The sequence below is a fragment of the Lygodium microphyllum genome, chromosome 19 (assembly GCF_053477565.2).
Source record: "Lygodium microphyllum isolate KBCC chromosome 19, Lygodium_microphyllum_v1.1.10, whole genome shotgun sequence".
In the NCBI taxonomy this organism is placed as follows: Eukaryota; Viridiplantae; Streptophyta; class Polypodiopsida; order Schizaeales; family Lygodiaceae; genus Lygodium; species Lygodium microphyllum.
The window spans coordinates 67,461,746-67,482,875 of NC_141153.1; the positions used below are offsets into that span (position 1 = coordinate 67,461,746).

At 43.4% G+C, this 21,130-nt stretch overlaps 1 protein-coding gene across 7 annotated transcripts in view; it reads right to left on the reverse strand.

Annotated features, from left to right (window-relative positions):
- LOC148019979 (phosphoglycerate mutase-like protein 1) overlaps positions 1 to 21,130 on the reverse strand; it is a 95,543-nt gene that overhangs the window by 61,927 nt on the left and 12,486 nt on the right. For all 7 annotated transcript variants that reach the window (XM_087700209.1, XM_087700213.1, XM_087700208.1 and 4 more), the window contains one exon: positions 1,542 to 1,597. In XM_087700209.1, the coding sequence (XP_087556335.1) occupies positions 1,542 to 1,595 (54 nt within the window). In that variant the 5' untranslated portion in view covers positions 1,596 to 1,597. The remainder of the gene's footprint in view (positions 1 to 1,541; positions 1,598 to 21,130) is intronic.

Genomic DNA, 21,130 nt, shown 5'->3' on the forward strand with positions numbered 1-21,130 from the left:
ACATCAGACTTCTTACCTCTCCTAGAACGGACATCAACCCAATCTCGATCAAGTTGGTCTTCTATCTACACAAGTTGTTTCCCTTTATCCACATTAATCTTCACAGGGGCCTCATCTACTTGAGGGTCATCAATCATAAGATCTTCATTGACTAGCAGAGCCAATCTCTTGTCCAAGACATCGGTCTTCTTTGGTCATTCAACCATGAAGTGCCTCGATTGTCCAAAGAAAAACAATGGCGTGCAAAAGTACCCCATTTCAAGAAAAATTTCTTCCACACAATCACCTTGCAAGATGGAGTGCAACCATTGATGGGTCCAAGAAAGCACTAGAAAACTGCCATTGAAGAAAAGGATGACCCCTCTTTTTCATAAAAGGCTGAAACAAAACATAGCACGGTATTAGTATCCACAATGGCATCCAAAATATCCACTTTGTCCTAGTCCACAAAGGATTTCCAATTGTGTTGAGCATATTCACCCAACAACATATTGGCAAACTCCAACAGCAGTTCCCAATCCAACTCTTGGGAATCATCAGCAACCAAGGTAATTTGTGCATAAGAAAGTGCTTGATGCTCACTGTAGAGGACTTTTACAATCCACCATCACATCATAAGGGGTGTGCTTGCTACATTTGACAAGTGGCTGAACCTCGGAGCATGGCTGCATCTCAGGACAAGGTGTCATCTTTTCAGTGCAAGGAACCATTTCTTCTACCACATTCGTATCTGTGTTTGGCCCCAAAGTCTCCACAATTTGATCAATGAAGGCGATATTCAACTTTAGCATGGTCGATGCCTTGCTTGCAGCTAGCGCACAGGCCACCCCCCCCCTCTCTCTCTCTCTCTGTGTTGCTGTGTTTCTCTCTCTCTCTCTCTCTCTCTCTCTCTCTCGTAATGGATATTATATTTATAAAGTACTAAACGATAAAAGAGTTACAAAAGTCATGGCAAAGACGCAGAGGAAATTGCCATATGCCAGGGAAGTAAGTCCTCCCGAGGGAGTAAGTCAGAGTGCCAAATGAGATAGCTCTCTCTCTTTTTTTTTTCGTAAAAGAGATAGCTCTCTCTCTCTCTCTCTCTCTCTCTCTCTCTCTCTCTCTCTCTCTCTCTCTCTGTGCCTGCCCGTGCACACTGCAGGAATAAGGTGGCAGGCACGCTGGACAGCAGGCTCACAGTGCTGCAGGCCCCCAGGTCCACACGAGTACAGGGAGGGAGGCGCAAATGTCAGACAGGCAGTGCCAGATTCAAACACACAGGCGACATCTCCAGCGGTGCACCTCTGTGTGTGTGCGTGCGTGCGTGCGTGCACGTGAGAGAGAGAGAGAGAGAGAGAGAGAGTCACAGTTGATAAAAGCTCACAAACTTCAGAACTGGAAAAGTTAAAATTAAAAAAGACTAGACTACTCACCCACATCGCTTCACAAAAAGACTAATCTATTTAACAAGATATAATGTGCACAAGGAGGTTATGGAAAGTTGAATATGTTGTAACACACACACACTCTCTCTCTCTCTCATGATAGAGGCACAATCATACCAGGTGAACTATTTTACAATTTCGTAACAAATGTACTTCTGTGCCTCCAGACATATCTGGAATGGAAACAAAACAGAAAATTATAAATTAGTATGGTTCACAATTTCTTCAAAGATATACAGTCTGATTGAGGAGTAAGGAGTAAAAAGGATGTTTACTGGTCAGCTACAATGGCACCTCATGATGTATATTCCAATAAAGAACAGGCATTGAACACTATAGGTCTGACTCATCAAATCAAACATTTACTTTAAAAGACCAAATACAAAAAGCATGGCTCGTATTTCTGGCTGTTGCTATGTGCAAATTTTCTCAAGTTTCAAACTTTCCTTTTGTTGGGAATAAAGGACCATCGTGCCTTTTATATGTGCACAGGTGTGAACACACCCTTAGCACATTTGTACTTTCATATATATCTATCTAAAACCTAAAGAGGTACACTAGTCTATTGTACCGAATATCCATTGTGTTGTGCTCACTCTCTCCTTTCTACTACTCTCTACTCTCTGTGTGTGTTCTCCGTCGCGTTCACTCTCAGTTCTGTCAAGCTTCGACAAACTAGTATCAAAGCAAGTGACAGGGGCAGGTGACTGCCATGAGGTAACTAGCATGAGGTGACACCCCTGAGGTGACAAGTGCTAGTCAAGGCGGGCTCAATAGGCAGGTGTGTGGCAGACAAGTCACAGGCAGGCTCAACAGGCAGGTGTCATAGGAGATGCAGACGGGCCTGACTTGCAACAATCGCCGGGTCACACGCTGCAGGAGACACGCTGCAGGCGACACGTGACGACAACATGCTGCAGGCGACACACAACGACGAGACAAGCAGACGATAGGTACACCGACAAGCAACGGGACAGCTAAAGTTCGCATGCCAGGCGTCACGTTTGACGGGCCTTGGTCAAAGCCCGAACAGATCCGTCCCGCCTTCTTTTCCTGTACAAAAAAAAAAAAAAACTTTAAATTTCTGCAATTACTTTACCAGGTGTTCATACGCAAAGGCACAAAGTGAAATTTTGCCCAAGAAAATTGGGCCTTTTCCCAGACTTTGGGACTTTAATGCAAAACTGGACAATCTAACTTAGAAATTGCAAAATCGGTGCACATTTGCCCAGGAATTTTGGGGCTTTTCACATTTTAGTGAATTTTTTTCAATTTCACTGAAATTTGTGCACATCGAACCCGAGAAATTTGGGGATTTGTCCAGATTTGATGCGAGCGAGACACAACAGTGATATTTGTCTCAAAAATTGCAAGAATTTGTGACATTTTGCCTCTGACATTTCAGACTTTTCATGTACATGCAAGAATTGGGCTGAAATTTACCAATTTCTTGACATTGATGCCCATTGGACCACGTGCAATTTGGGGCTTTTGGTGTTTGGGCGAAATTTGTGCACCATTTGGTCATTTTATGTACATGTGGGTTTAATTCCATGCAATTTGGACATCTAGCACTTGGAAAAATTTGGGGATTTTGCTGACATTGCTCTATTTTGGCTAAATTGGCCTATTCTATGCATGTCAAAGACAGTGCACATGTATGGTTGATGCTTTGAGCACAAAAAATTTGGGGCTTCTGACAGTGCGTGTCAAATTTTGTGCCTGTGGGTGCATATACAACAGCAATTGCAGCTAAAATTTGGGATTTCTCATGTAATGAGATGTATATGCCTTTGGAACAGCTGTAATCAGTTGTGGAATGCTGTAACACATGGTTTGGTGCTTCTGAAAATTCAATTACAAATCTGAAATCTCTGCTTCTACGTGGTCATCTATTGCTGGTTGGTACTTGTTTGTGCCTTGGTCACTTGTGTGACAGTTTGGGCATGCATTTGCTGAATTTGTTGGTCACATTTGGGCTGAAAATCATGGCTGGCAACAACGACAGCAATCATCTCATGCACATTAAGAAGCTTGAAGGAGCACATAACTTTGCAGTCTAGCAAAAACAGTGCTATAATTTCCTATAGCAGAAGAAGCAAGCAAGGCCGATTAAGACTAAAGGGGCAAAGCCGCAAATATGGAACAGGAAGACTAGGATGAGTTAAATGAGCTTGCACGCTCAACCATCGAGCTATCGATTTCTAATGCCTTGTTGTTTAACATTGAAGGTTTGGATTTTGCATATGCTATTTGAACTCGACTGGAAGGACTATATGCCCAGAAGAGTGCCACAAGCAAAGTTTACTGGCTGAAAAAGCTTATGAATTTGCGTATGAAAGAAGGTAGAGCAATGTCTACTCACTTTAGTGAGTTTAACTCCATTTTCAGCCAACCGGTTGCCTTGAAGTTCATGATTGATGAAGAATTTAAGGCTACGTTCTTGCTTTGCACTCTGCCGCAGAGAGTTTGGATACATTCAAGACTGCTATGAGCAATTCTAATGCAATGTTTTTGTATGCTGATGTAGAGAGTTCTCTACTCATGGAAGAAATGAATTGGCAAAACAATGCATTCAATGTCTTCCAGTGCTTTGCATACTAGGGGTAGATCACAGCAGAAAGGCAAATCTGATAGCAAGGGATGAAGTAAATCACATGGTAAGGATGTTGAATGCCATCATTGTGACAAGAGGGGTCACTTTAAACGTGACTGCTACAAATGGAAGAAAGAGAAAGGAAAGGGCAAGAAGACAGATGATAGCAAAGAAGAGAAGAAAGAGAGTCAACCTAAGAAGAGCAGTGTCAAATTTGAAGAGGTGAATGTAGTCACTCATGACAGTAACAATGGGAATGACGTACTCTTTGTCTCTTCACACTTTAGTACACATACTTTACTTGTAGATACGGATGATGACATGCACACTTGGATTCTAGATTCAAGTGCTTCCTTTCTGTCACCCCTCATCGTGAGTGGTTTTCTAACTATACAGGGGGTCGACATAGTGTTGTCTATCTTGGATACAACTATGCATGTGACATTGCAAGTATTGGCAGTGTGCAGTTGTAGTTTCAATATAGTTCTACCTTCACACTTCAACATGTACAACATGTATCTCAGCCTAAAAAGAGCTTGATTAGCACACGGCAGCTAGATAACGATAGATTTCATATCACCTTTGGTGTGGGAAATGGAAGATCAATAAGGGATCTAGAGTGATTGCCAGAGGTTGTAAAAGTGATACCTTGTATCCTCTCCATGTATCTAGTGTGCATGACCATGTTGTTGCCGTGACTGAGCAGCCAAGTGTTTCTTTGTGGCATGGCCGGTTGGGACACATGAGTCAAACTGAAATGAAAGTACTTTCTTGTTTGGGTTACTTGCCTTGTCTTCGTTATGCTGATTTTGAGCATTGCGATCATTGTGTTTATGGTAAACATGCACAGACGTCTCATAAGAAGTCTCTTTCATTGAAATCTTCTCCTCTAGAGTTAGTACATTCCGATGTATGTCAGATGCCAAGGTTATCTTTAGGAGGAAAGAAATACTTTGTCACCTTTGTCGATGATGCTATACGGAAGGTATGGGTTTACCCTATTCGTAAATAGCAAGGACGAAGTGCTTGACAAGTTTCAAAAATTCTTGGCATTGGTTGAAAATCAAAATGATAAGACACTTAAGTGTCTTCGCTCTGACCTCAGGCCTTTTTGTGACAACAAAGGGATAAAGAGGAAGCTCAGTGCCCCTCATAATCTACCCCAAAATGGAGTTGCAAAGTGTATGAATCTGACCATACAAAATAAGGTCCGTATGATGCTGTCCCATGCTGCATTAATCCATGGCTTTGGGACACAGGCTATTATGACAACTGTTCACTTGATTAATCGGTCACCGAACAGGTATTTGGGGAAAGTGTTTGGTTGAGAGGCTTTTGTGCACATTCGTAAAGAAGAACGCAGCAAACTTGAGCCAAAGTCTTGTAAATGCATTTTCCTAGGATATGGTGACGAGGGTGAAATGGGGTATAGATTGTGGGATCCAGAGAAAAGGAAAGTCATATGCAACAATGACATTATCTTCCAGGAAGATCGCATGCACAAACAACCCGAAAAGACTAAGGAGGTCCGTAGGGTTGTATTCTGGGAAGAAATACTTTTGGACAGCAAAATGTGCCTGCTATGCAGCAGCAAATACCTCTATAAATGAACCTGTAAATACAAAAAATGATGCTAGAAATGATCAGCTAGCTATTGCCCATAATGATGACCCACTGGATGTGCAAGAACAGCCAGGACAGCAAGCTGCTAATGCTAATTTGCAGGCTGAAAAGCCAAGACAGCAAGCTGAAAATGGAAATTTGCAGGCTCAACAGCTAGCAAACAATGATCATTGGGTTAGGAGATCGTCTAGGGCTACTAGACAACCTGATAGATTCGTTCCTAGTGCAAACAATGTGGCTGATTATGTCATGCTGACACACTGTGGTGAACCATCTTGCTTCAAAGAAGCAATGGACAGACAGGACAACAAGAAATGATATAAAGCCATGTTATCAAAGATGGAATCTCTTGAGAAAAATGGCACTTGGGACTTGGTGCAATTGCCTAAAGGGAAAAAAACCCTTCCATGCAAATGGGTTACAAGATGAAGGTCGCTTCTGGTTCCTCGTCAAAGTACAAAGCAAGACTGGTGGCGAAGGGGTACAAGCAGGAACATGGAGTTGACTTTGATGAGATCTTCTCTCCTATAGTCAAGATGACTACATTGAGAACCATTTTGGGCTTTGTTACAACTGAAGATATGGAGCTCATACAGATGGATGTAAAGACTACATTCTTACATGGTGATCTACATGAAGACATATATATAGAGCAGCCTGAAGGATTTGTGGCAAAAGGGAAAGAGAAGATGGTATGTAAACTCAAAAGGGGTTTGTATGGGCTAAAACAAGCACCAAGAGAATGGTATCATAAGTTTGATACATTTATGCACTCTCAAGGTTTTCATAGAAGTTGCTTGTACACCAACAAGGCAGCAGATGGCAACCTAATTATCTTAGTTTTGTATGTTGATGACATGCTGATTGCTGACAGGGATACTCATGCCTTGGACTCACTGAAGCAAAGCCTTCATAGCAGCTTTGACATGAAAGATCCTGGTGATGCAAATCACATTCTTGGCATACGAATACTCAGAGATAAGTCAAAAGGATTACTCTATCTATCTCAGCGAGAGTATATCTCCAAGGTTTTGAGACGTTTCAATATGGAGGGGGGGAAACAATTGGGGTTCCATTACCTTCATATGAGAAACTCAGTGCAAAGAACAACCCTACACCTAATGATGAGAAGGCTGAAATGGCCAAGATACCATATGCTTCAGTTGTTGGCACTTTGATGTATGCTATGGTTGCTACACGTCCTGACATTGCCTTTGCAGTGGGAGTGGTTAGCAGATACATGGAAAACCCTGGTAAAAAGCATTGGAAAGCAGTGAAAGGTATTATGAGATACCTCAAAGACACAAAGGATTTGTGCATCTGCTTTAGAAAAAGACATCTGTCGTTGGCTTTACGGATGCAGACTATGTTGGTCATGCGGACTGCAAAAAGTCCACTTCTGGATATATGTTTGCATTCATTGGAGGAGCAGTCTCTTGGATCTCCAAGCTACAAAAGTGTGTTGCATTGTCTACTACAGAGGTAGAGTATGTGGCTGCCACTGAGACATGCAAGGAGGCTTTATGGCTTTCACGTATGGTGGGAGAGCTTGGCATTACAGAGTTACCTGTTCTCCATTGTGATAGTTAGAGTGCTATCATGCTAGCACAGAATCCCGTCTTTCATGCAAAGACAAAGCACATACAGGTGAAGTATCACTTCATTAGAGATGTACTTGATAACAAGAGCATTGAGCTTATCAAAGTGCATACAAATGATAATCTTGCAAATCTTCTCACGAAGGGTCTTCCAACAAAGTGGTTTGCTCATTGCCAACAGATGATAGGAGTTGGATGGGTATATGTATTTCAACTTTGCACATACCTAGACTTAGCTGATTCTTTTCTCCTCTTAAGGCACATTGCCTTTAGGTGGGAGGTTGTTGGGAATAAAGGGCCATCGTGCCTTTTATATGTGCACGGGTGTGAACACACCCTTAGCACATTTGTACTTTCATATATATCTATCTAAAACCTAAAGAGGTACACTAGTCTATTGTACCAAATATCCATTGTGTCGTGCTCACTCTCTCCTTTCTACTGCTCTCTAGTCCGTTGCGTTCACTCTTAGCTCTGTCACGCTACTTCAACACCTTTCTCATTAATGATTCAATTTAGGAGACCTTCATACTTGGTTGGTGCAAGGGTGAGAAACCCTGAAAGTTGAATAAGGCAATTCACTACTGATCTTGTACTCTTCACCACCATCCCCATCACATGTGTGCCATCATGTTCCTCTATTTTCGTCGTCGCCATCACAATCTTTTTTTCTCCTTGAATTGCACCCTTCTCTCAAAAATCACATTCACACTCTTGCTTTGGCATTTCCATTATTGTCACCTTCCCCTCTCTATAGCCTTCTTGAGTGCATTTCGTCATCTCTCCTGCGGTCTTTTGCCACTCCTCCTCCCCACTCATGTATCCTTGGCCTTTACAATTATAATCTTTGCAAGTCTTTGAGCTGCACATGTTCCAAATGTTCTATGCATTTCTTGATGCCAGCAGTCAATCCTCACAACCATTTCCATTTTTCATGTCTAGGCAGCAGCAGCTAGCAAATAATATCCACCTCTTACTTGTGAGCTCTCTCAATCTTATACATAATGAAGAGTTGCAAAAGAGATTACAAGCACACTTTCTTGGAATACAAATGTATCATGCAATGCTTTGTGGAATTCATCAACCAGCCCCATGGTTCCACAAGGAGAATTATTAATTAGACTGATTACTCTCTGTGTTCTGATACACGCCATGATCCTTTGGTAACAAAGATTGGCTTTCCAAACACATTGACTTTTGATAGCATTCAATCAAAGCATTTACTCTTCCCGAAAATTATGATTAGACAAGTTATATAGACATGCATGATTGCATCATTGTGAAGCTTTCAGTCCAGTGGTGGCTTACGACCACTGCTTTGCCGTATGCAACAAAATTAAGCATATGTAGTGCACCTTCAAAGCATAGAAGCGGGAAACAACTCGAACTGCCAATTCAAAGGGCTCCAAAATCCAAAAGGTATCTAACACTATTGTCCGCCTAATGGCCACATTGAAGAGTGGGATAGGCCTCTACAAAATTCTCTCCCTTCAGATTCTTCTAGGGCTTCTAGTCCTCGATTGGTAGTCATGTTGGCACCTCTCCTTCAAGTACTTGGCTCTACCTTTTCTACCGCATCCGAGAAGTTGCATGGGATGAACTACTACACCCGACCTACCCTGGATCCCCATGTTGGTGCAACCTTGGACTCAGTAGCTTCATGGAATCGCCTGAATGCCAAATCCCACTCTTTTCTCTTTTTGAGTTGTGCATATTTTATGCTCATGCATGTAAGACATATCTACACCGCAGCTAAGGTTTGGAAGAGATTGATGACTCTCTACTAGATCCAAACATTCGGGCATCATCTATCTCCCAAGTTGAAGCTATGATAGATCTCTATCAATAATTACACTACAATGAGGAATCACATCCACATGATGGAGGAGACTCAAGATAAGCTTATATCCCTTGGTAAGGACATTCCTTCAAGGGACCTAGACGTGACACTTCTCTCACATCTTCTTTCACCAACCTATTGTGTGTCCTACACCAATCTCCTCACCTCTCATATATGGGAGACTATCACATGGGAGGAGCTAGTCTCATTGGTGCTTGAGCAGGATTTGCATAACAAGGACATAGATTCTGGCAGAGCCAATGCACACATACTTTCATAAGTAAGACTTGTTGACTTGGCCTCACAATTCTAAGGGGGATCAAAGCAGCTATCCCAAGTATCCTCACTATGGGAAGACCTTACACCCCGAGGAGAAGTGCTTAAAGAAATACCCTCAACTTCATCTCCTAGTTGTTAGCTCCATCAAAGTCTGACGAAGACAAAGGAGCTCTAGTTGTGTTTGTCATTCAGTTTTGTGCGCAGTTCATCCCTCATATCAGCCCTGTCTGACTTTGATCAGCTCCAGACCGCTGTGATCTTGCCCACACATGCCACATCATCATTTTCAAAGCCCAAACGGCAGTCGAATTGCAGTTATTGCAGTCAGCCAGCTGCTGGTTGGCCAATTTTGGCATATTTTGGCTATATCTAGCCACTAGCTGGCTAGCACAGATCACTCTCTTCTATCCTCTACAAATGCTCTCACACATTGTGGCATTCTTCTCCGTCTTTTCTGAGGACTGCTGGCTGCACACTCGGTCTCTATCACCATCACCGTCTCCAACGTTGTCATCATTTTCCAGCCTGACCAGCCCTCGTTGACGCTTTGGGCTGCATGCAAGGATTGATCAATCTGCCATTGAATTCAGCATTCATTTCAGATTCAACGCAGATTTTTCTTTCTTTCATGTTGTCTTCTCTCTTCTCCTTTTCTCTCCATGTTCATGTTCCTCTTCCATTCCGCACTCACATAGTATCATCGCCTAAGTGACGATATACAAGTTTCCTTCAAAGAAGACCACCCTACTGCTGCTGAAAACACAAAGTTTCAGCCTGCTGTTTGCTGTAGAAAATACAAATTTTTCGCATTTTACAAGTGCTCTCGACACAAGCGGGATGTCTACAATTGTTTCCTTGCAGCAGGTGTAGTTGCCTCCTCTCCACGTTCGAGCTCTTCTTCAGTCAAACACAGCAGAATTAGTGTGTTTGCAGGTTTAGAGACATGGAATATCACTAGTTCCAAGGCTTTGAAGTTTGAAGCGAGTTGGACAAAGCACGCCATTGTACTGCTCTTTACGAGTGCGGACCCTATGGTACCGGAGAGTTACAAGACAATCATGATTGATCACTACTTGGGCAATATGTATAGCTGCATTTTAGAGCATGAGCTTAGCATATGGGCAAAGAGAGATGGGTATAGAGCACGGGAGTAGGCAAGCTTTAGGAGAGGGTTCACAATGCTTGATCATATATTGATCCTTGAAACTATTATAAAGGAAGGTAGAGCATGTGGGAAGAGGATTTATTGTTGCTTTGTGGATTATCGCAAAGCATTCCACAGTGCACACTATGCCCCGAGCCAAACTCGTGTAGCGAATACAAGATATTGGCACTCCAGAATATCTACAATGTGGGATTTATGCCTTGTATGAAGGAGTGACAAGGAGGCTGCACGCTCCAAGAGGGCTTTTTGATATGATGGGCACTACTATCAAGATGAATCAATGATGCCCACTTTCACCTACTCTCTTTGGTGTTTATGTTAATGAGCACTCTACTTATGTGGATAGATTAGGAGGACTAAGTACGAGCTTTGCTAGAATATTGATACCCATCTTGTTGAATGTGAATAATGTGGTACCGATCACAGATTCACCCAAGGGCTTGCAAAGACATGTGGATGCACTCAAGCGTTTTTGCAAAGATAAAGGATTGATAGTGAACCTTCGAAAGACCAAGGTGATGGTGTTTAATACCACACAAGCTTAAGTGACCGAGTGAAACATCGATTTACTTTCGGCAAGGATATGGTCGAGTATGCTAAACCGTGTATATATTTGAGGCACATTTACAGGACCTACATTTTCATTATGAGATGTAGCAAATGCCAGGTTGGAGAGAGCTTATGCAACACTTGGAACACTTAAGTGACCTGAGCAAGACACCAATTTACTCTTGGCAGGGATATGGTTGAGTATGCTAGATCCTTTGTATATCTGAAAGCCACATTTACAAGACCTACAACAAGATGCAACAAATGCTATGTTGGATAGAGGTTATGCAATACTTGGAACGCTCAAAATAAAATGTGCATTTCCTCAATTCCAAGCACTCCGGACTAAATTATGGCTATTTGATACATTGGTTACCCCAGCCTTGCCATACCAATCCCCGATATAGGGACCATGTCTTTGCAAAAACACTTGGAAGAGTATTGAGAGACCACTAGTAATAATGATTGCTCACATGATACCAAGTAAACCATCAGTACCTCATGATATTATTAGAGTAGAGATTGGAGGAGCACCTATGGTCACATAGTGTTGGGATAAAGGCCCGTTTGACCTCCGTGTATAGTAAACACACACTATTTAGTTGTGCATGTGAATGCATCCTTAATATACCCCAAGTATGAATACATTTATTCTTTGTGTACTAACACACATTGTTGGTACACTCATATTGGATCGTACTTTCACTCCTCTCTCTCTCTCACCAACCATCACACTCACGCTCACTCCTCGAACTTCTGCACATCCACAACTAAACCCCAACTAGTATCAAAACTTAAGGTTCTATGCATGCTTCCAACGCTTTCCCAATCAACAAATGTCAGCAAGCGACAGTCCCAACACTTCCCAGTCAACAAATGTCAGTAGGCAACATCCAAATCATAGATGACACTGCAGCGGGTGCAGGCGACCTGCTATGTGGTAATGGACAGTCCAGGCACTGAACATGTCAGCAATGGACTAGTCGACAGGCGGTGTTTCGACGGGCAGCTAACACAACGGAGCAAGCAAGCGGACCAAGTACGCATGACGACGAGGACTCCAGGCGCTAGCTAGCAATGACCCACGCATGGCAGCCGTCAGTCACGCGACGGGGCAGGGTCAAAAGACCCCCCCCCCCTCCCCCGTCAATTTTTTTTCAAGGGAATCAAAAAAAAATCCTTTAATTTCAAAGTTACCCCCTTCTTCTTAACAAGGATTCACACGTGAAAGCATAGTTGTCAATTCTGTACAAATTTGAGCCCAAAAATTTGGGGCTTTTCTTGGTTTTGTTCTCATCCATGCCTGGCAGTGATATTCAAGTCAAAAATTGTAGACATTGCATGTGGTGACCTCAATTAAATTAGGGATTTTGCCAAATTTGTTAGAATTTTGCTCTTTTGAGTAAAATTTCTTGACATTGGATCCCAAAAAATTAGGGTTTTTCATGTATTGATAAAATTTTGCTCAACTGGGTCAGATTGGCAAATATTTAAGCAATTTTCAATCTGAAATTTTGGGGGTTTGCGTAGAATTTGGTATATTTTTGCATTTTTGCCCGTACGGTGGCTGGTTCATGTACAAACAATAAAGACTAATTTCTGGTTGAGGAAGAACAGCAGTGTGTTTGCTGGTTCAGCTTGTGCTTTTGCAGTTTAGGGGCATTTACTCTTGTGTTCATGATAAAATGGCTGCAACTTCTTTCAATTCAGACATCAAGAGTTTAATGGAAATCAAACGGTTTGATGGTCATGGCTTTGACCTTTGGAAAGACCGTATGCAAGGCATATTGTTCCTAATGTGAGAATGCTTTGCAACAAGATAAAACCGCACTAATGTCTGATGCAGATTGGGCTAGAGTAAATAAAAAGGATGTGGCTTACATTAAGATGGGTGTCACTGATGACATCTTGACAGACATTAAGGGTTTAGATACATGTTATGCAATATGGGAGAAGCTGAAAACTACCTATGAGATGACCACACATGTTAATCAGATGCACTTAATGCACAAGTTAGTGAATATGCAACTGAATGAGTCAAAGACTGCAGCTAAGCACTTGAGTGCATTTACAGGGATTTTAAATCAGCTCAAAGATGCAAATTTGGACTTTGATGATAAGTTGAGAGCGATCTTTTTTATCATGACATTGCCTGACTCTTGGGAGACCTTGGTGGTTTCTCTCAGCAATAACCCCAATCTCTCAGCAATAACCCCAGTCTCTCATATGATGGGGTGAGCGGCTCAATCTTGAATGAAGAAATTAGATGTATGTCTAGTGGAGAAGGCAGTAACTAAACTTATAATGTAAGACGCACGGCTAAAGAGAAAAATGCGAATGCAGGACAAAGAAACAAGAGCAAGAGCAAAGGAAAGGAAAAGAGTGACATTACTTGCTATCACTGTGGTCAAGAGGACCACAAGAAATCTGACTGCAGGTATTACAAGAAGAAACAAGAGAGAAAGAAGCATGCATGAGATAAAAAGAAGAGGAGGATAAGACAGATGCATCTGAGGCAGCCAAAGGCAAGGAAAAGGCCAATGTGGCCTCTAGTGTGGTCATAGAAGAGCTTTCAGATACAGAGGTTGATGTATTATGTCCAGTTGATTATGATGCCCTTGTATGTCACATGTAAGATATGCAGATTACCAAGGCTGATGTGATTGATGCACTTTTTTCAATTGATGATGGTGTCACTCAGACTTGGATTGTAGACTCTGGTGCCTCTTTCCATGTAACTCCTTGCTTAGAGTATTTTGCTATGTCCAATGCACGCACTTATGGAAAGGTGTATCTTGGAAATAACCATGCTTGCAGCATTGATGGGATTGGCACTATACACTTGTCTTTAGACAATGGGCAAGAGCTTGTGTTGAAAGATGTCAGATATGTGCCTGGCATTAAAAAGAGTTTACTATCTATTGGTCAACTTGACTTGCATGGTTACACTACATTGTTTGGTAGTGGATTGTGGAAAGTGAAAAAGGGTTCCATGTTGGCAGTCACTTGGAGTTATGGCACAAGAGATTAGGCCATATGAGCCAGAAAGGACTTGATGTCCTCACCTCTCTAAAGAGGGTTGATGGAAAAGGCTCTAAACTTTACTTCTGTAATGAGTGTCAGTTTGAAAAGCAAATAAAAAATTCATTTTACTTCGGTGTCTCTCGTAGGTCCAATGACTTGGACTTAGTGCATTCTTATGTATGTAGTATGCCCGTGAAATCGTTGGGTGGTGCTGCATATTTTGTCTCCTTTATTGACGATTGTTCCAAAAGGATTTGGGTATACCTATTGAAAAAGAAAAGTGAAGTATTTGCTTTTTTTAAAACTTTTCATGCATTTGTGACCCCTCAGATAAGTTAAAAGCTGCAATTCTTGAGAATTGATAATGGGGTGAGTTTACATCAACTGAATTCAAGTCCTTTTGTGACTTGCATGGAATTAAGAGGGAGCTTACAACCCCTTACAGCCCTTCTTCAAATGGGATGGCTAAGAGATATGATAGGACTTTATGTGAAAGCGTGCGGTGCATGCTGTCCACCGCTAATCTCCCTCATGAATTTTGGGGAGAGGCACTCAAAACTACGATTCACATTTGCAACCACTCTCCAAACAAGTCCTTAAATAATGGCATCTCTGAGGAGGTTTGGTCTGGCAAATCAGCCTCATATGACCATTTACGCATATTTGGCTGTGATGCTTTTGTGCATGTTCGAGATGACCATTTATGCATAATGGGCTATGGTGATGAGGGTGAATTTGGCTACATAGTGTGGCTACCTCAATCCAAGAAAATTATTCGCAGCCATAATGTTGTGTTCAATGAGGCCAAATTGTTGAAAGGTACTTTAGCCTCTAATGAAGATATGAAAAATGTCAAATTTCAGAGTTTGCAACCACCTATTACTTTAAAAAATGAGCCTCATGGTGCTGTACACAGGCTCGAACTGATGATCAACCGGTTATTTTTTAGCCAGATGATGATAAACAACAAATAGGAGCACAAGGAGGTCATGGACAGCAAGATAGACTTGCTGATTATGAAAATGCAGGTGCTGGTAATGAAAATGAAGGTGATGTATAGCATGAACAGCATGCTGAAAATGGCTTACAACAACCAATAAATGCTGAAAATAATATACCTCCAGATGTAGACCCAATTCCTAAAAATGTTGATCATTGGATACGCAGGTCTACACGCGTAAGAAGGCAACCACATAGGTTTGACCCCTCCTTGCATTATGTGATGCTAACAGATGAGGGTGAGCCTCTTACATACAAGAGGCCAAGTCATGCGAATTCAGCAGTAAATGGGAGCTAGCTATGCAAGAAGAGATTAAATCTCTATAATCAAATGATACTTGGGAGCTTGTGTCATTGCCCAAGGGAAGGAAGCCTCTTTCAAACAAATGGGTGTACAAAGTAAAGACAGTTGATGGGAAACCCAAGTATAAGGCAAGACTAGTTGCCAAAAGGTATGCACAGAAGGAAGGGATTGGCTTCTAAGAGGTCTTCTCACATGTTGTGAAGATGACCACTCTACGTGCGCTTTTTGCTCTCACTGCTGTATTGGACTTAGAGCTATACCAAATGGATGTAAAAACAGCTTTCTTGAATGGTGACATTGATGAGGAAATTTACATGAAACTGTTAGCAGTCATGTTTGTCATGCCTTGTCATCTCCTGCCTGTGAGCCTCAGTCTGAGTCAGACGAGGACATTAGGAGCTCTGACATGTCTGTCATGTGTTATGATGGGGGAGGCTAGTCACTCTTGATTGGCTGTTTTAGGTTGTGTATTTCTTTTTGGCCTCTTTTAGTGGGCAGCCACTGGCTGCCCGGCCACTTTTTGGTCACTGTAGTGGGGCGCCCATTTTAGGGCACAGGCACTTTTAGGGTTTGCGCCCATTTTAGGGTTTGCGCCCATTTTAGGGTTAGGGTTAGGGTTTGTCCGTTGCCTATTTATTGGCAGCCCCCCTCCCCACTTGGTCACTTGTCTTCTTGCAGATTCCGACACTCCTTCTCCCCCGTGGTGGTGCTGCCATCATCATCAGCCTGATCTGGTGCCTTCACTGACGCTTCGGGCTGCGCGCAGGGACTAATCAGTCCATTTCATTGTATTCAGCATTCATTTCAGTCAGTGCAGATTTCTCTTCCTTATTTTCTGCTTTCTCTCTCTCTCTCCCTCCGTGTTCGTATTTCCTCTTCCGTTGCGCACTCTCACATGGTATCATCGCCAAACTGAGAGCACGGAGGTCTTCATCGACTGGAGAGAGACCACACCTATCATCTGTTGCTGCCCCCCTTCTCTCCAACAGCCAGGCGGCCCCTCCAGGTGGTCTGAATATTTGCGTTTGCTGCATCAGCCCCTTCCAGAGGCTGCCACGTCATCAACCAGCCCTGTCTCCTTGCATTTTCAGCTGGGCGGCCTTCTCTTCAGCTGGGCGACTCCACTACAGGCTGCGTTTTGCATCCAAGGTTGTCGTTTTCCCTCCTGGCGGCTCATCTCCAGCTGGCGCTTCTCTTCTTGGCTGCGTTTTGGTGCCTGGCAACTTTCCCTCTGGATTTTGTGCCCTACACAGCTGCGTTTTCACCTCCTGGTGATAGGCGACCTGATTTCCTGGAGTTTGGTGGTTCTTCTGGTGGTTGGTGACCCTTCTGGTGGTCATTCTTCGGCATCGGCACAGTTTTCTTTGGTGTTTGGTACTTTGCAGATTGGAAGATGTCTTCTCATCAGTTTACAGGCTTTGATGACTCAGATGATGAGCTTTTGTCTCGACATTCATCTGAACGGAGGCGTGATTTCTATCACGAGGACCGTCGTCCGGAGTCTATTCCTCGTTCTCGTCCCCCTTCTATTCATGTATCTCGGCGAGCCCCTTCCAGTGGGCCGAAGATGCAGCCTTTGGTACCCCCTGTACAGGTACCCGTACTTCCTCAGCTGCCCAAAGAGGACCGGTTGGATGGCTCCAACTTTTCTCTATGGTCCTGCAAGGTGGAGTGTGTCTTGGACTCCTTTGATCTTTGGGAGCTTATTTCTGTTCCTATTCCCCGGCCTAAGGTGGATCCCGCAGATGGGACATCTATGGATCGTGCAACCTTATGGGATCGGCTTAATTCTAGAGCCAGATCTTTCCTCTTTCTGAGTTTGCAGGATTCTGTCCTTGTTCATGTTCACAGGTTGAAGACTGCAGCGGACGTGTGGAGAAAGCTCGCGTCTCTCTATCAACAGAAGACGTTTGCCCACCGGATATCTCTTGAAAAGAAGTTGCGGATGCTCGCTATTGATGATAGTCCTTCCATGAAGGACCACATCAACAGATTACAGGATATGAGGGATGAGCTTGCATCCCTCGGTCGGACGATATCTTCTGAAGACATGGCTATGATTCTTTTGACTCAGCTGCCATCGCCTCGGTTTGATGTCTTCTACACCAGCCTACTTACATCGAGGACCCGTGAGAAGCTTCTATGGGAGGAGCTATCCCCGCTTGTCTTGGAGCATGATGAGCGACTCAGAGAGGTCAGTGCTAGTGGATCCGACTCCACTAGAGCCTTTGTTGCAGGTTCGGGAGGACAGAAGAATAAGAAGAAGTCAAAGGCTAAGAAGAAGGACAGTTCTTAAGGCTCTGACTCAGATTCAAAGAGACCGAAATGCCCACACTATGGGAAAGGGACACATCCCGAGGAGAAATGCTGGAAGAAGTACCCTCACCTTCGTCCGGGAGCGAAGGGTGGATCTACATCGGAGCCTTCTTCTGCCTCTACACCAGTTGTTACCCATGAGTCAGTGTTCCTTCATATCCATGCTTTGGAGGAGGATCCTTCTTCCGTGGCTGCAGTGTCTTCTGCGCAGCCTTGGTTAGTGGACAATGGTGCTTCGAGTCATATGACTCCCCGAGGTGATTTGTTACAGGATCTCCGTCCATCAGAGGGTTCAGTCACTGTTGGTGACATTTTATCGGTGCCTATTAGTGGTGTTGGCACATTGCCTTTGTTTACAGACCGACCTACGAGCTTCCTTTCACAGGCCCTACATGTTCCGGACTTGGGCCTTCCCCTCCTCTCAGTTTATGGCCTTACGAGACTTGGCACACGAGTGATCTTCACCGAGCATGCCGTTGTTATTGAGGATTCTTTTACAGGAGCTGTCTTATCTACAGGTTGGCAGGAGAGCGGGCTTTACAGGCTCCATTCCCCTTCTTTGATGCAGGGTCCTCCGAGGCAGTCTATTGCTACACCCATTCCCGCTTGTGCACCTTTTATTCCACAGGTTTCTTCCCATCCCCCACCTTCTCCTCCAGTGGTTCCCTCGTACCCCCCATCCCTTTCAGAGGGGGACGATCTCGGTGATGCGGCTGTGGATTCCCTGACCCCTAGTGTTTTAGAGGGGGGTTCCCAGGATCGTGAGGAGCTCCTTCAGCGGCAGTCTACATCGACGGACTTCATCGACATTGGCATTCCTCTTGCCATCCCCGGATCCATTTCTTCTTCGGCCTTCAGCCACATCCAGGATTTGAGAGGGGGTGTTAGCAGTCATGTTTGTCATGCCTTGTCATCTCCTGCCTGTGAGCCTCAGTCTGAGTCAGACGAGGACATTAGGAGCTCTGACATGTCTGTCATGTGTTATGATGGGGGAGGCTAGTCACTCTTGATTGGCTGTTTTAGGTTGTGTATTTCTTTTTGGCCTCTTTTAGTGGGCAGCCACTGGCTGCCCGGCCACTTTTTGGTCACTGTAGTGGGGCGCCCATTTTAGGGCACTTTTAGGGTTTGCGCCCATTTTAGGGCACTTTTAGGGTTTGCGCCCATTTTAGGGTTTGCGCCCATTTTAGGGTTAGGGTTAGGGTTTGTCCGTTGCCTATTTATTGGCAGCCCCCCTCCCCACTTGGTCACTTGTCTTCTTGCAGATTCCGACACTCCTTCTCCCCCGTGGTGGTGCTGCCATCATCATCAGCCTGATCTGGTGCCTTCACTGACGCTTCGGGCTGCGTGCAGGGACTGATCAGTCCATTTCAGTGTATTCAGCATTCATTTCAGTCAGTGCAGATTTCTCTTCCTTATTTTCTGCTTTCTCTCTCTCTCTCCCTCCGTGTTCGTATTTCCTCTTCCGTTGCGCACTCTCACAGAAACAACCCAAGGATTTTGTAGTTCCTGGAAAAGAACAAATGGTGTGTCAACTAAAATGCAGCCTGTATGGGCTGAAGCAAGCACCACGGCAGTGGTACAAAAAGTTTGACACTTTTATGCTATCTCGTGAGTTTGTACGCAGCCATACAAATCATTGCTTGTACATGAAAATGATATAGATGGCAGCCCCATCATACTTGTTTTGTATGTGGATGATATGTTGCTAGCTGGGAAAAGGAAGACTAGCTTGGATGCTCTCAAAAGTCAACTAAAATCAGCTTTCTCCATGAAAGATTTGGGGAATGCAGAGCATATTTTGGGCATGAGGATTCGCAAAGATAGATTGCAAAAATTGTTGTTTTTATCTCAAGAAAAGTACATTGAAAAGGTACTGAACAGATTTAACATGGCTGAAGCTAAGCTTTTTGGGGTACCTTTACCTCCTTACCTTAAGCTTAGTAAAGCCAACAGCCCAGAAGATGACATAAAAGCAAATGCTATGAAAGGAGTCCCTTATGCATCAGCTTGTGGTTCTCTTATGTATGCTATGGTTGCTACTCATCTAGACATTGCTCATGCAGTGGGAGTTGTTAGCAGGTTTATGTCAAATCCTGGCAAAACACATTGAGAGGCTATCAAGTGTATTCTTCGATACCTAAAGGGTACACAAAGCAAGTGTATTTGCTATGGGCAGGGTGCACTTATTTTGCAGGGTTATTGTGATGCAAACATGGCAGGTGACTTGGACACTTGTAGGTCCAACAATGGATATGTCTTTACAATTTGCTGGTGGAGCCGTTTCTTGGTATTCCAGGTTGCAGAACATCGTCGCACTGAGTACTACTAAAGCTGAATAGATATCAGCCCTACTAAAGCTTCTAAGGAAGCTATATGGTTGAGCAGACTTGCAGAGGATCTCGACATGTCTATATGTACTGCAATTTTGGGATGTGATAGCCAGAGTATTGTGTATCTGGCTAAGAATGCCATGTATCATTCACGCACAATGCATATAGATGTGTGATATCACTTTATTAGACAGATTCTGGAAGATGATCAAATCACATTGACCAAGATCAAAACACTGGACAACCCTGCAAATGTTCTCACTAAAAGTCTAAGCAAAGCTTAACATGAGCATTGCATACAACTAGTGGGAGTTGACTAGAGGTTCACTTCAGACCTTTAAGTGGGAGGTTGTTGGAATAAAGGCCCATTTTGACCTCTGTGTATAGTACACACACACTATTCAATTGTACATGTGAATGCACCCTTAATATGCCCTAAGTATAAATACATTTTATTCTATGTACCAACACACATTGTTGGTACACTCATATCGGATTCTACTTTCACTCCTCTCTTTCTCACCAACTGTCACACTCTCACGCTCACTCCTCCTCAAACTTCTGCACATCCACAGTTGAGCCCCAACACATGGGCATTAATTCAAGCCATAACTTGCTTACAAAGAATATGCGAGCTCCCTGGACCCTAGATATAGATATCTGTGATTGGCATTGACTTCCTCTAAATAGTTAGTGGAGAGTGGGGATACACATTGCTAGTATGCATAGATGGAGTCATGGTTTAAGATACATGGATGCACTCCCACCACTTCAATACACTTTGTATTGCCCATACTTAGATCTCACGCATACAGAGCGGAATCAAGGTATTAAGAAAGATATTGTGGAGATTGATACAAATCATGCATGGATGCAACCCCTAGAGCCCCTTGGTATGAAGATGGCACAATTTTAGCGATGTTTTTCACATGTCCACAAAGGGATTCATTGTCAAGCCAACATACATGGACATCCACCTCTCCCATGAGATATGCATTGCTATTGGACAGATGCGGACATCATCACAATAGCTTAGGATTGAGACAAGACAATATACACACATCCAAGAATACATGCACCTGC